Source organism: Aythya ferina (genome assembly GCF_964211825.1).
Source record: "Aythya ferina genome assembly, chromosome: 1".
Classification (NCBI taxonomy): Eukaryota; Metazoa; Chordata; class Aves; order Anseriformes; family Anatidae; genus Aythya; species Aythya ferina.
The window spans coordinates 112,995,625-113,010,755 of record NC_140296.1 but is presented as its reverse complement, the minus strand read 5'-3'; the positions used below and the strand labels follow the sequence as shown (position 1 = coordinate 113,010,755).

The following is a 15,131-nucleotide window of genomic DNA, read 5'->3' as shown; positions in this document are numbered from 1 at the left end:
TCTGAATAGGCTAGGAAATCCACTTAGGCCTGAGCACACAGAGAAGAGAAGGGAAAAAAAAAACAAACTCTATAGCTTGCTTCGCTGTGGAGATCCTACAGAATTGTAGGGGTTGGAAGGGATCTTGAAAGATCATTGGGTCCAACCCCCCTGCCAAAGCAGGTTCCTTAGAGCAGGCTGCCCAGGTAGGCATCCAGACAGGCCTTGAATATCTCCAGAGGAGACTCCACAACCTCCCTGGGCAGCCTGTTCCCGTCATCCGTCACCCTCACCGTGAAGTTCTTTTGCATGTTGGTGTGGAACTTCCTGTGCTCCATCTTGTGGCCATTACTCCTTGTCCTGTCCCCACAAACCACTGAAAAGAGGTTGGCCAAATCCCTCTGTCTCAGTAAACCATAACATTCGATGTCTCCCAAGAGCAGTGGAAGTAGAGACTCTGAGAAGCAACTCTTTTCCTAAGCCCTTCCCAGAGGAGCATGACGCTGTACAGACACTTCAGGAGGCATTGCTCCCTGTGGAAGATTCTTTACCGCTTCTGGCACATGAATACCCAGCAGTACAAAAGTAAAACTATAAGCACTAACTAACCTGTAGCAATAGAGTAAAACAGAGTATTGAATTCTCTGAAAGCAGCAGTTCATTTTGAGCACGTTGCTCAGGCCCAGAACATGCAGAAAACCAGAAGCTTATGAAGTTGTTATGAAAGCTTATTACACACTGCCTGACAGACGAATTTCTATCATTTAATCAATTACTTGGAGACTGGTACCAGTCTTGGGGGTGTGAGGGGTGTAAATTTCCATTGCCAAAATGAACCTAATGTTCAAGAGTAAGGTTTCCTTCCAGAGTGTCTGATAGCTGCAGAAGGATAGGCAAGCTTCCTGCGTAGTTATCAGTCTTCTTCCTCAGCAGTTGTTCTACAATCCCTGATCAGTCCAAATGAATGTTCCCATGCAGAGCTAATTGTCCTGTTATAGAAATGTTGACTTGCACAAGCTGGAGGGGACTAGGGTGTTTGTTTCCTTTTAACTATGTTAAAAATATCTTACTTTCTTCCAAGTTGTTGAATACAACTTTGCATGCTTGTTTGAGCGATTTCAAAGGCTTCCCTCATATCCATCCAAACGTCAGTCCCACATCATTGAACAGCCAGCTGAAGCTTCTCATGCAAACCCATGAATCTGAGCAGCATCCTGGGTTCAGAGAGCTGCTTTCAGTGGAAGACTGAAATAACGTACTTTGGATAAGTTGCTAAGGTATGATAAAATTGGCCATAAAGGAGCTGCAAACCATGTCCTAGAGGGGAGGTGTTCTACATGCTGCTAGGGAAACAGTCATTCCCCCAGAGCATGGATGCAGCTAAGCAGCATTTTGTGTGTGTTAAACAGTTCATGAGGAAAAGGTAAAGTTTTATTCCCTGTCTCAGATTTTCAGACCAGGTGCTAAGGAGGACTAATACCTGGAATGCAGATATGCTCTGTCCTGTTGGATTAACTGGTTCAGTCACCTCTTTAGGAGGAGTTCCCCATCCAGAGAAGGGAGAAGAATATGGGGAGAGGCATTCCAAACTTTAGGTAATTCTTCCAAATATGGTTTTAGCATGCTTTATCTCCTAGGCACTGACCGAAAGCCAGGCCCAACTAACACAATAAGCATACTTGGTCAAAATTGCTAAGTGATCAAAATTGCAAGAAGTATGAGAAGATTTGTATCTAGAGTTGTATGACTTCTATGAAACAGACTTTTTCTACCGATAGTGTCTTGTAAGAGGTGGGGATGAAGAACTGCAGCCAACTGCTCCCAGAAATTCTTGGGGGAAAAAAAATCTCTTCCACATTATTGTTACTGTCATCACAGAGATGAATATGTAATTATATGCAAACCTGATTTTCCTAGTACGAGTAATTGAATTTTGCCACCTACTTGTAACATGGCAATGAAAAACTAATGTCATTTAGTCTTTCTGGAAGGCTACGTTCCTGTCTGTCTACACAATCCTTAGATAGGATTTGATGACTCATTTAATGTGGTTACAACCAGATCTGAAAGCTTAACAGTGTTATTCTCCATCCAGGAGGTAAAACTTGCTGGTTTAAATGTCCTCATCTTGCAATCTTTTGGGATCCCAGTTTCAAAAGATGAAAAATACTTAAATTCAATTTGATGCAGCCCACATATCTGCAGAGAGTAGTGAGAATTAGATTAATTATGGTGAGGTCTTTCCCATTCCAGTGCACGTTGTTCAAAATGGGACACAAAATCGTCAGTAGAGTTTTAATCCTGTAGTAACTGGACAAATAGCAGATGTCTGAATATATAATCATTACTATTAGGCAAAGCTTTGTCACAGGAATGCTGCATGAAAAGCCACACAGCAGAATATTCATAGCCAGCAAGAAGCTGCTTTTGCGTCTGTTTAGACGGTAACATAGAAGTAACATTTAGAATAAAAACTAATCACTGATGTATTTTTCTTAAAGGCAACATCAAAAATTTCCATTCATAGCAAAACTCTAAAAGCCCATTCTCTCTTTTATGACTGAAATTTGATTTCTGATTTGTGTACTAAACAGAAACTTTGACAACAGGCGTAGTGAACTAAAGTACGCTGTAGGACAACTGCAAATTCTTCCAGTACTTGAAAAGGTTATTTTATGATGGTCTTTGTCAGAATGGCTTCTTGCCACTTTACCACAAGTTATCAGTACTTTTCAACTTTGCTGTGAGGGTTTTTCTATCGAATTTTCATTTCAGAAAAGAATACTCTTGAGAAAACGTTCTTTTGATGTAGATCTTTTTTTTTTTTCTCCCCTCAATAGCTCTTTTTCTGGAGAGAGAATTTTTTCACTTTAAACGTGGGGTCTTTGAAATATATGTATACACATATATAGATGTGTATATATATAAACACACACACACATGTATTTCATGCAATTGTTATCCTTTCACTTCCAGCTTAGAATGGAGATCAACTAAATCTAATGTGATTAATTTCCAACATATCTAGAGACCCCAAGGGAGGTTTAGACAACTTAACGTTATTTAAAATTTCACTAAATACAGTGAAAAGCTCTTTCTGGTATCTTAAAACTAAGGACATATAAAGGACAGAGAGACAGAGTCCCTGGCCATGAGAACTAAATAAGCACCTAAACAGCCTATTATGTGGATATAGAGAAGCTGTTTAGATATTCGAGACCAATAGATAAAGTATGGGTTTAATTTCTGGTTACTGTGTCCTTATAAATATTTTTTTAAGTGTCTCAGCTGGTTTGGAATTGCCAAATAAGTACTTTTAATTGCTTTTTCTATAACCTATCTTGAGTTAGGCGTATATTGAACTGGCTGATGTCAAATATTCCATCCTTACAACTGTAGTGATGCTTAAAAACAGGGTATAAGACTCCCTAGTAATGTCCAGATGCTCAACATGTTGCTTCAAGTTATCTGAAAGAAACTTACTGGCTGGTTTGAGAACTAGGACAGAAAGTCCTCTCTACAGTGAGACAGGTGACATTGCTCGTATGAACTCATGGAGTTGTTCGGCATGCAGCAAACAGGGGAATACATGGTAACTCCTGAATACCTGGGAGCAAGTCACTGCAACTTCACATGCTGCACAATATTGCCTGCTTGGGCCCTTGAAAGAACAGTTGAGTCATATCACAATAAACAATATGAAGATTAATCAATGCACTACTAGAAGAGATGCTGGAGTTTGTTATAGCAGTAGACTCAAGAATGGAAAGAGGAGGAAGAGAAAAAAAAAAAAAAAAAAGCTGGTAGAGTGGCACAGGGGAAAGACCTACCTTCACAGTTCTTGGATGTTAAATTATATGTGTAGCCTTCTGGACATTCACATTCATATTTCCCCAGGGTATTCTTACAGATGGCTGTCCCACAGATGTTTGGGTATAATACACATTCATTTATATCTAGAAATACAAACAAGTTACTAAAAACAAGTTAATCTCTTGCATACTATTTTTTCCTAACCGAAACTGTAAGAACTTAGTGAGGCTGGCAAACTGTTTTCCTTGCTAGGTTTGTCATGATTTTATAGCAGACTATAACTATAGCAGTAAAGACTTCTGGAGGTCTGTGAAAGGCATTTCTGTATGCCCTCAGTGAAAAATGAATTTTCTGCCTGCCTATCTTTAACATTTTCTCACGTGTTCTGTGGATAACAGGAAAAGAGATGCACATCTAGGAAGGCAATAAGAGAAAAAGAGTCTGCAGATTTCCTAGAAACTAAACCACACTGCATAATAAAATCTTATAAAAACGCATACAGAAAGACAAGAAATAATTCTATCAGTTTTTTGCATGCTACAATCAATTCATGTCACAATCTTCTTTGAATTTGCTATGTTGACAGGTGTTCAAGTCACTCACTATTTCCTTCCAACCATTTTAGTGTTGTTTCCAATTTTTCAATGTCGTTTTCAAAATGCAGATGTGACAAGTGGATATAACATATCGTATCAATCAAACTAAATGTTTTGTAGACAGAGAAGTAACAGATCCCTGGTAGTACTTCAATTCCCACTTGCACATGCAAGGATCATGCTATTTTTCTCCATGGTTTTGTAGTAGTTGTTGGAATAGCACTGCATGGGGAGAACAGATTCTGTTACCTGCTTGTGAGGACTCAAAGCGTTTTTGAAGTCAAAGCTGTCTAGGATACAGTCTACTTTTTGACATTTGCCTTGTGGACTTCAAATTTCTTGGTGTACAATTTTATACTTGGACGTAAGGAAACATGTAAATCCAGTTTATCAAATGACCTAACTGGTACTCAGGCTGTACTATTATTTGCCAATCTGATAGTCTTTAAATGATCAGTAGTCAGATATGTACTTACATCACTACTGAAAATAGTGTAAAGCTCTACTTCTCTGTGAAGACTCTTTTGTATTTGTGTATGTCAGCTGGTTATTTCCCTTTGTCTGTTACTCACTGATTCTAGTGTTAACTAACTGAAAAGAACTAGCTCTTTTTTAGCCAAGCATTATGCTAAAACTTCTGCAAAGAATCAGAGTTAGTTCTAAACTTTTGTCTCGTTGATCTAAGTTATTAACTGTTAGTGTATTTTTCTTTGAATTTTTTTTTTTTTAGACAACTTTTCCAGCATCTTTCCAAGAACTGCAGAGATTCTAACCAGCTTATCTGCTATTTGACACAGCAGCCATCTTATGTTCTTCTGGAATTTCGTTTGAAAGTATTCATTCACAAAAATATTGAGACTAAAGGTAGAGACAGTGGCAGGTCTGGCTTCTTGAGTTATTTGATGTTACCCAAAACTGTTGGCACAGTTCAGGGGGAAAAAATACTAAAATAAAATTAGGTTACTTGGCAATTCCTACTCAGGAAAAAAAAAATACCTATGAGTTAATAACTGTATTTTTTTTTTCTCGAGTAGAATGCAGCATGTAGGTCATGGTCAATAATAATAAACGCATTTAGGTACAGGGAAAAATTATTCTGGGTGAGTGAAAGAGAAATACTTCTCTCCATAAAGAGCATTTGTAGATTCATTAATAGATTATTCTCCAATGAACTTATAACTCTGAAAAGAAGGGCATCACAAATTAGGAGTGACTAAGCCTAAGTCAGTGTTTATCAGAGAGGATTTCAGTGGGAACAGTGTTAGCTGGTTGCACCACTCTATATTCTTGTTTCAGCATGCCTAAAGGATAACAGAAACTGGTTAGTGTTTAAAACAACCTTTACAGTGCTCTAATAAGGAATTAGTATCTAGTATCGTGGTATCATTCTTTTTTGTTTTGTCTTTTTGTTTGTTTGTTTTGTTTTAACCCCTGTGTTGTTTTAACCACCTCAGTTCGTTCATCTTTTTCACTATACATTTGCACAAATGTTTGGAGTAGTGTAAGACAGGAGGTGGGATGAGGAGCCAGGCTGAAGCAGGGGCAATGCAAGTCAGGGGCAATGCAAGCTTTTGCTGACTTAGAACAATTGCGGAACTACTAGACTACTTTCCTCTCTAGCTAATAGGCAGTGTACTGTTATGTAATGAAATTCTCCTTAAGACTCACTTCCTACCTTTGCAGTCCCGTTTATTTGGAAGCATAAAGTAGCCATCTTCACATAAACAACGGTAGCTTCCAGGTAAATTAGAACAGCGTTGGCTACAACCTCCATTGAAGTCTTCACATTCATTTATATCTAGAACAAAATCAAAACAGAAATCTCTGCTCAGAGGAAAGCATTCGTTCACACCTCTGTGACTGTAGGTATACTTAAAGATCTGATAGTATTCAGTGTTTTATATGTAACTGTGTTCCTGAGAACTGATATTGTAAGGAGATTGGAGACTATACCTTCTTCACAATTCTCTCCTTGCCATCCTGGTTTACAGATGCATGTGTATTTGGCTTGTCCATCTATGCAATCCTTATATCCATCTATGTGGCATGGCAGAGGGCTACACTGGTTTGAAATTTCTGTGGGAGGAAAACATTAGAAATACTTGTCATTTAGGGTTGTTGTCCCTCGAGGATAGCTTTAGTCCTTCTTTCTGTCTTCCTACAGGTACCTTTCATAAAATAGGAAGGCATTGATGCATAAGACCAAATATCCATACAAAACTCATGCTAAAAAGCCACCAGTACTCCCCCTTTGTCCTACAGAAAACAACCAAAAACCAAATGACTCACTAAGCCATCTTAATCCCTGCAAACTGTGACAAAAGGAAGATGATCCTATTTTCATTAAATTTGAAGGACTTATTCGTTCCACTTTTAAAAGAAAAGCGCTCTGCCTCGTCAAGTTACCACAAATTTCAGTAGAAATATCAAACTTTCAGCACCAAAAATTTGAGAATACAATTCAAGTGTTCATTTTCTCCATTCAAGAAGAATCACGTTCAAGAACCTTATACCTCAGGTTGCCTTTGCTACCCGGGTTCTTTGGGTAGACTGGATACATTTGTGTCTAACAGTCACCTTTCACAGATATTAACTGAAATGACAAACCAAAATTTGGATTGGAAAGAGCAGTTGAAGACTATGCATACTGTCAAGATTTCAGAAAGGAAGGCTCAAAATACACTGTTTGGGACAGAGAACAGAATTCAAGAACAGAATTCATTGTCTTCTTGCTCTACCCAAAATACATAAGGTCTTTTAACTTTTGGCACCGTTTTCATAAATTTACGTCAGCACACTACACAAGGCATCTTCACATTTGCTTTTCTTGAATATGCTGGTAGCTTTATGGATTATTTTTCTGCAGACCTCTCATAATTACAAATATATTGTTTCTACCTCAAAATTATGTTCTTGTACAGTTCTGAGATGTTGTTTTGAGGCACGCTTGCTAAAAAACAAACAACAACAAAAAACAACCTAACAAAAAAAACCCAAACAAACAAAAAAAATAAAAGAACAGATAGAATAAGAAGGAAGTATTTTGTGATGTTCAGATTCAAGAAAGTAGCAGGAGAGGCAAGTGTTCCTGGAAACTGAAAGTTGCTGTGATTCTGTTACTAAGGCCTCACTGGATTTCTTAGATGTTTCTTACTTTACTGAAAAGAACTGAAGAACTGATATCCATAGAATTATATGTTTAGCCTTCTGTGAGAAAGAAAACTTAATAAAATCTTTGTTAGTATATTTGCCAATTAAATCTACTTCTAATTAAATTCTGCTGTAAGTAAATCCCAAACATCGTGGGCCAGCTAAACTCCAGAACTAAACAGTATCTTTAGAATAGCTACTGCTTGTTATTTAATGTTCATGCTGCAGACCAAATGACTCCAGTTATGGGTGAAGATTGACAGAACAAATTGTGAAGAAGAAATAAAAGGCATGAGCTTGATGTATGATTCTTGTCAGAATAATTTCCAATTGTAGCTTCTAGAACTGTTTTTTATTCTTTTTTTTCCTCTTTCTTGCTTATTTTTTGCTTTTGTAGGTCAAGAAACAAGGGTGTGAACTAGGTTTGGTACAAGCAAAGTACTTCATAAGGAATAGATGTAGAGGATATCCTTAGAGTACACAACTACAGAACACAATTGAGCATAAATGTTTCTGAGCCAAAAGCAGTGATGGCTCATGAGAGTCTGAACTGAGAGAAGATGGATTAGGTTGTCCGTGTAAAGTATGTGTAGATGGAGTAAGGTGAATTAAGTATATAAAAAGGAAGAGAACTGGGGAAAATAAGTTTAAAAAGGAGAACTGGTAAAGTATGCTAGAGGAAGACAGGATGAACAGGACTGAACAAAGAGTCCATGTCCATGAACAACCATGTCCAAATGTCCATGGATGATTGATTTAGATGTCACAGAAGGGACAGTAATGTTGAAACTGCTTATTCCAAAAGTGGGCTTGGTGTTCCTCTTTTCCCAATCTGACGCACCTTCTGACCTACAACCCAGCAACGCTTCTTGAGAAACATTTGTGACAACAATTAAATGTCAGATCTACTTAGCTTCCCATGGAAAGAGTAGGTGGCAAGAAATGTATGCTTGTACCTGTATCTTCTACCACTCAGAGCCTTTGATATCCAGGAGATGTGTCAAGGTAAGTAAGCCGATAGATGTAAATGTTTTTGTTTTTGTTTTAAGTGCTTACTTTCAAAATAAGTTAAGTATGCAATTATGTGATACAGGTGTTCAGGAACTTAATGATGCAGCTTAGATACTTTCTTGGATTATAAATGTTTAAGAAAGGGTCTTCTGTCTGAAACAAGTAAAATTATCTTTCAGTTCTGTTTGCACTGTTACTTTTTTTCCTCGATTTTCCATCTTGAGATCCAAACTAGTCATTGTATTATAAGCTGTTTGTTATAGTTATTTTTTTGTCATTGGATTTTTCATTTTGACACTATCAAAACAATTTGGATAAATAAGCTCTGAAAGACAAAACTTTTAAAATGAAAAAATGTTTGATATTCACTGTCACTAAAGATTTATCTCAATTAATACGCATTAAAAAAAAAAAAGTTATAGACTTAATGGGAATTTTATATCCTGTTCTCTCAGCAGTAGTTCTTTTCCAGAAATGCTCTGCATGGAGTCCTCTGAACACTCAGGCCTTAGAAACGCTTGACAAATTTATTCATAATCTCTTAACTTGTCCTTTTTCCTGGTGACTGACCAATAGCAACAGATTTTTTTTTGATTTTTATTATGTGAACCCAAATGGAGAAATACAATGACTATCAAGTAAACTTGTTTTCACTGGATTATACGGAAACACTGCACATTCACACAACTCTGCTATATTCTTTCCTCCCAGGAGCTTTAATGAGTGAGAATGAGTGATGTGAATGGGAGTACATTTTAGTTTGTGACAGCAGGCACGCTGGCCAAGTGATCTGGAAAATATGTTCATCCATGACCATGTGCAGTGTCATTAAGGATTGTTTTGCCTTCTGTTGTTTTCAGTGACAAAAACAGGGTCAGATGCCTAAGGATAGGAAGCCTTCTTTGATGTATCCAGGCTGTAAAGGTTTAAGAGGTTTAGAGAGATGTTTCTGTTGTGACAAGTAGGGAATATGGTATAGATGCTTCCTGTGAATTCACTAGAAAAAACACAGTTCACACTGAAATTACGTATTAGTATAAAAACTACGTCTTGGAGCAACACAGCACATTTCTTGCTTTGTAACCTTCTTGCCTCTGGAGTAAGTAATTGTATCTTCTAGCTACTGTTTGAATTTTTCAGCTGGTTATGTTACCCACAATGTGAAGGGCTACAGTGTAACCATGAACCCAAAAGCAGTACCAAGACGAAATTTACCAGGTGGTCTCTTCCCTTAGCTGACAGAACAGGACCTACTAGACAGGAAGAGTCAGGCAAAATTACTGAAGACATGGCAGTGTACAGTGGACATACGGGAGAACACTGGTCAGCTGAGGCAGCACACTGATTCTGGAAGAGTTCTGCCTCCCATTTTGCAGTTAATTACGTTTCTTCTCCACTATATTTTAAAAATAAAACCAGTCACTTATACCTCTTACTCTGAAAACACTATCACCTAAATTTTTTTGTCAGTTCCTGTTCCAGGTAATTGTGTTTGCCTGAGTTAATATGGAGATTTGTCTTTTTTCTACCAACAAGAACTACCTTTTCACCAAGCACATGTGTTCTTAGATGCAAGTGCGTTAGGTGAAGTATCTAGCAGCAGTGCTTACCATTGACGCAAGCCCTCAGGTCAGCTGGAGAATCTGGAGTAACTGCAGTAACCCTGAAAACCCCTGCTCGATGGGAGGCAAGGCAGCCTGCAAATGTAAACCCACACATATGATACAAACACTCACTTGGTCTGAAATTATAACAGCTTTGCATGGAATCTTCAAAGAGTCTGTTCTCACAGCTTGAATTAGAAAACTTGTCTGGGCATATTAAGGACAGCTGATCACAGACCAACCTTCTGAGTGCCTCTGCTGGGATCTAAGTACAGTAAACTGCCAAAGAGCTACTATGCATTATCATCAGCATGGAAATCATTCAAATGGTATGGGCAGAACAACAAAACTAGTATTATCCAAATAAGAAGGCCAGTGAATGACATACTAGAGTTGTTCAGGTTTCTTGTACTTACTTAAATATTTGGGATAAAAATACTCCTGTACAAAGAAAAGAAAAACAACGAGTAAGAAAAAAACGAAGGTAGATAGAATTAACAGCAAAATACACAATATGTTCTAAAATAATTTGTATTGTAACTATAAAAGAAGCAAGAAAGAAAATCACTTTGACTCTTACAATATATACCAAGTTTTCTGTATCACTATTGCTTAGGTTAAGACAGCAGATTATTTCCTAATATAGGACTCAGTGGTGAGAAGATTAAGATTCTGCACTGAATCGGATGCTTTCAAAGCGTCAATGAAAATGAATTGGATGTCAAAATGACTTTGAGAACTGTCTCAGAATGAAAGGATCTTGCCCAATATTATTACTGGTTAGAGAGCAGTCTCCTTTATTTCCATTTTTAAACCCCCAAACAAACAAATGGAGTAGGTTGAATGTTTCACAAGCAATTCAGTGAAGTGAATTCAGTGAAGTGAATTTCACAAGCAATTCAATGAAGTGAAAAGTGTTACTAAAATAGATTATTTTTTAAAAAGACTGACTACTGAAATTACTTAATTTTTGTTATTAAATATTAATAAACAGTATATCCAAATATATGCTACGTTACCATGGACAGAAGATAGACCTGTTGCATAGTTTGCAAAACAATAATTAATTTTAATAACATATATTTTGTATGTAATCACCCTTTTACAGTACAAAGCTACATAAAATATACTTAATGCTAAATAACATACAGTGGGAATGATCTGAGAAACAGTGTCTTCCCCACTAGGAAAAAAGCTCCCAGCAATATGTTCAATCCCTTCATTAAAAGGGCTGCACTGCTATGCCTTCTCTGCATAAAATTTTAATTGAAGCCAACAGGGTTTCCCCACATGGAATGCTTGCAGACAACTGTGGTCTAAAACTGGTGATCCGTAGTTGAATTTAGAATAATATCTACTCAACTATTCTCTTTGCTCATACGATCTTCGTAATTAATTGTGCAGGTTCTATACACAAAAGACTTTCAAGCCAGTTTTTGGTCTGCAAGTTCTTTTCTTGTTGCTGTTAGCTTTACAGTGTGAATTCTATGTAATTCTAGCTTTCCCACTGCAAAGTACTACTATCTACCTCACAGATATTCATGACATACTTACAGTTTCAGGATTATTTTCAAAGATTTCCCTTGCTTCTTCTTTATTGCATAATTCTTCAACACACTCTCTTTCTAAATTTCCCTTCTTACTTTCTTCCATAAAAGAATTTGCTCGACGTTTCCTCACCAGGAACTCGGAGGCATACCGCTGGGACAAAACTTGGTAGAAAAAAAGGAGCTGTGTTATTTATTTATTTTTTATCTAACGAAAAAATGCTGTAAACAGGAAACAAATATGGGGCTCTAATACAAAAAAAAAAAAAAAAAAAAAAAAAAAAATCACTAATGAAGTGGCAGTTTCCTATGATACTGGAAAACATGAGCAAGAGCATGCCAGGACTCTGGTTTTGTTGTGTATGCTAGCTGTTTCTGACCAAAAAAAAAAAAATAGCCAAGTCACCATAAAAAAGTTCATACAGTGCTATGCCTGAAGCACAGTTTAAATGTCATATGCAGGACAATACATTTTTAGCTACAGATACTGTGAAGCGAGGTGTGTGACTGATCAATGGAAAAAAGTGCTGTTAAGCCTTTTAGTTACCTCTTTCAGTGATCTAGAAATAAATTTTCTTATCCTGTTTAACTTGTGTGAGGCCAAAATTGCGCCCTATAAAATCAGGCTACCTGTTATATGTAATTAACATAAAGCCATTTTATTTTTCAGAACCGTAAAGAACATGACAAGTTAAAAGGTGCGAATGATACATGTACTTTGAGAACCTGCAAATACATTCATGTTTTACACAGGTAAAACAGAATCTTATTTAATTTCTGTATTTCAGATCTATTGTGTTGTCATTCCTAATTTTCATATATCTTGTTATTGCTATCTTATTGACTCTTACACAGCTGGTGAAGAAATGAGTTGGGAAATTGTATGAAATAGAAAGATGTCTGTTAGCTTCAATGTTCTTTGCAGAGCACGCAGTATTACAGGAACAGCAACTAAATTAGACTGCCTCATTGCTTTTACTTTTGGACTTGCGGTGCGATTAAGAGAAAGATAGATGAATGTAATTGGAAGAAATCCAGCTCATAGGGTTAAAGAGCATGGCTGACATATGTTAACTAGAGAGCTTGGCACTTCTGCAGGTGCCCTCCTTTTATCAGCTTTCACACAATGTAACCTCTCAGACCAGGGTAACTGCCTGAGGGTCACAGCACCTGCGGTGCACACCAGACATGGTGTGCTTGCATATTCATCACCAGTCTGTGGAGATCGATTTAAGCAGACATAGCCAATTGAGAATTGTTTATGTTCATGGAATGCCTCAGACCCAGAGCACCATGCCAGCACACAGCTGTCAGGAAACAGCCTCCCCATGCACTAACAGGAAAGAAGAACTTAAAATGTTTATTAGAAGGAGCAGCTAATGACATCCAGAACTGGAAGGCAGAATAGCTTTCAGGTGACAGGTATAGCTCAAAACCATACCACCCTACACCCTTTACTAAAGTTCTCTATCAAGTGATGAAAAGAACTCTTGAGCATTTCAATACTGGATGTTGACCTGAAGAAACCTTTCTGTTACAGCATCCTAAAGATATTTGACACAGGGTAAGATTTTAGGTTCAAACTGATTTGCTTGGTGTATTTGACAAGACTAATCTTTATGGTAAGGCAATAGGTGAGACTTTCTGAAGATAAGGCAGACCTACAGCATATCTCTGAAGCACACCCTTATCTCAGAAAGCCACCAGCAAGATGCTCAGAAATGCGAGAAGAGGTCAGCTTGTGTCCTGCCCCACTCCTGATTATTTCAGCAGGCATCAGTCTGGAATTGGAGGATCCCTTCCTTCTGACAGCCATCATTCATCTACGTGGGAGTATTACCAGAGAGTGGAAAGAACTGTTGGGTGAAGACTGAGCCACAATAAAACTACTCAGGGAAAGGAAAGGTTCACCATACTTTCTAAGCCCCTACTCCAAGAGGTAAACTCCTGATGCAGAAGAAAAGGTTCAAGCTTGCTGTCCTCATCTGCTGCTTCCCGCTTTCACAAATTTTAAGGTATGGCATAAGTACATCTTACAGGCTACTAACATGTTTCAAGAGCCAGAGTTGGATTTTCAAGTTGTTGCTCATCCTTCACACAGCAGTTAGGAGGGGCAGTGACTTGAAAACTGCTGCAGCCACGGATTTCCTGAAACTATTCTCTCAATCCATGAGACCACCACTAACATTGCCTGTTGCGAGACTGGCAAAAAGCATGGCAAGATCCCAGGACAAGAAGGGCCCTACTGAGAACTCTTTTAAGCCCAAAGCTGAATGGGAAAGCACACCCCGAAAAACAATTTGGTAATTTGTTTTTTCACCAACCATTACTAGTAGCATCATTTTAATTAATTCGGGTAAGTGTCAGTAGTTTTTCTTACATATGAGCAGGCTAACAAGAAGGATGAAGTTAGTCCATCTGTTCTAAGTAATAGGAATGATTTAAAAAAAATAATAATAATTTGTGTAACAACATTAAGGCCTGGACTGCAGTACAAAGCTCTATTGAAAGGTCCTAAAATGCACAAGATTCAGGCAGATGTGATTATGCTGGCAGAAAATAGCTTTCAGTACTTTATGCTATTGTGAAAGACAGAATAAGCGTGCAAGCAGAAAAACTCTCCTGCTGACTGTGTTTACATTAGAGGTTATGACCACTGCAAGCATGCTGATACAGCTTTGGGGCAGAGGCTTGCTGCTGAAGATGAGTCCTAATTCACAGCTGACTTGAAGCAAGCTTATTTTGACCTTTTAGTGACATCATTTTCATTTTAGCACACCTTTTCAATAAATAATGTGCAAGAAAATTCCAAGTATGATGTGCTTGGGGATGTTACACCAGCTATAACGCTACCTGTTTTGTATACAGTAGGGTAACAGAAACAGGTCTGTTACTCTACAACACAGATGTTTTGCCTCCTCTTAAGCTGATTTCTTATGACTTTTGAGTGTAATAAAGATATGTAACTCACTGCAACTACCGTATTTTTATTGTAAATGTTTCGATTCACATGCATAGATTTAGTCTAGTTAAAGTCTGGTCTTTCCTTACACAGATAATGATAGAACTTTTATTAGGAAAAAAAGAAACAAACAAAAAACATCCTCACGGCTATTGTTGCCAGGCTGATTACAGGAAACTCCAGTGAACTTCTGCCCCTGTCGAACCAATGGTTAACCCTTAATGATCTTGGTGTATTTCATTTATATATCACTGAAGCTTCATGGAAAACCTGACTCTAGTTTCAGCTGGTGTGGTATAGGCACAGTGCAGTAATTAGTTATCAAGCACCTTTAAAAGGAATACTCCTGACAAAGAAAAAAAATGGGGCAGAGGATGAGACTGAGTGGTTCCTCACAGCTGTAGTTGTAGTGTGCACAGACCCATAAACCTGCCTTAAGTGGGCTGCTTAAGCGCAGCTTAGTGCTGAT

At 37.7% G+C, this 15,131-nt stretch overlaps 1 protein-coding gene and 1 long non-coding RNA gene across 3 annotated transcripts in view; one reads left to right on the top strand and one right to left on the bottom strand.

Annotated features, from left to right (window-relative positions):
* Positions 1 to 14,609, top strand: part of LOC311435094 — a 35,202-nt gene extending 20,593 nt beyond the window's left edge. For both annotated transcript variants that reach the window (XR_014691931.1, XR_014691932.1), the window contains 2 exons: positions 12,371 to 12,398; positions 12,556 to 14,609. This is a non-coding gene — a long non-coding RNA (uncharacterized lncRNA). The remainder of the gene's footprint in view (positions 1 to 12,370; positions 12,399 to 12,555) is intronic.
* Positions 1 to 15,131, bottom strand: part of PROS1 (protein S) — a 35,241-nt gene that overhangs the window by 18,024 nt on the left and 2,086 nt on the right. The window contains exons 2-7 of the mRNA XM_084515644.1: positions 11,708 to 11,865; positions 10,570 to 10,594; positions 10,160 to 10,246; positions 6,342 to 6,464; positions 6,064 to 6,186; positions 3,810 to 3,935 (exon numbers count right to left, since the gene is read on the bottom strand). Coding sequence (XP_084371770.1) covers positions 3,810 to 3,935; positions 6,064 to 6,186; positions 6,342 to 6,464; positions 10,160 to 10,246; positions 10,570 to 10,594; positions 11,708 to 11,865 — 642 coding nt within the window. The remainder of the gene's footprint in view (positions 1 to 3,809; positions 3,936 to 6,063; positions 6,187 to 6,341; positions 6,465 to 10,159; positions 10,247 to 10,569; positions 10,595 to 11,707; positions 11,866 to 15,131) is intronic.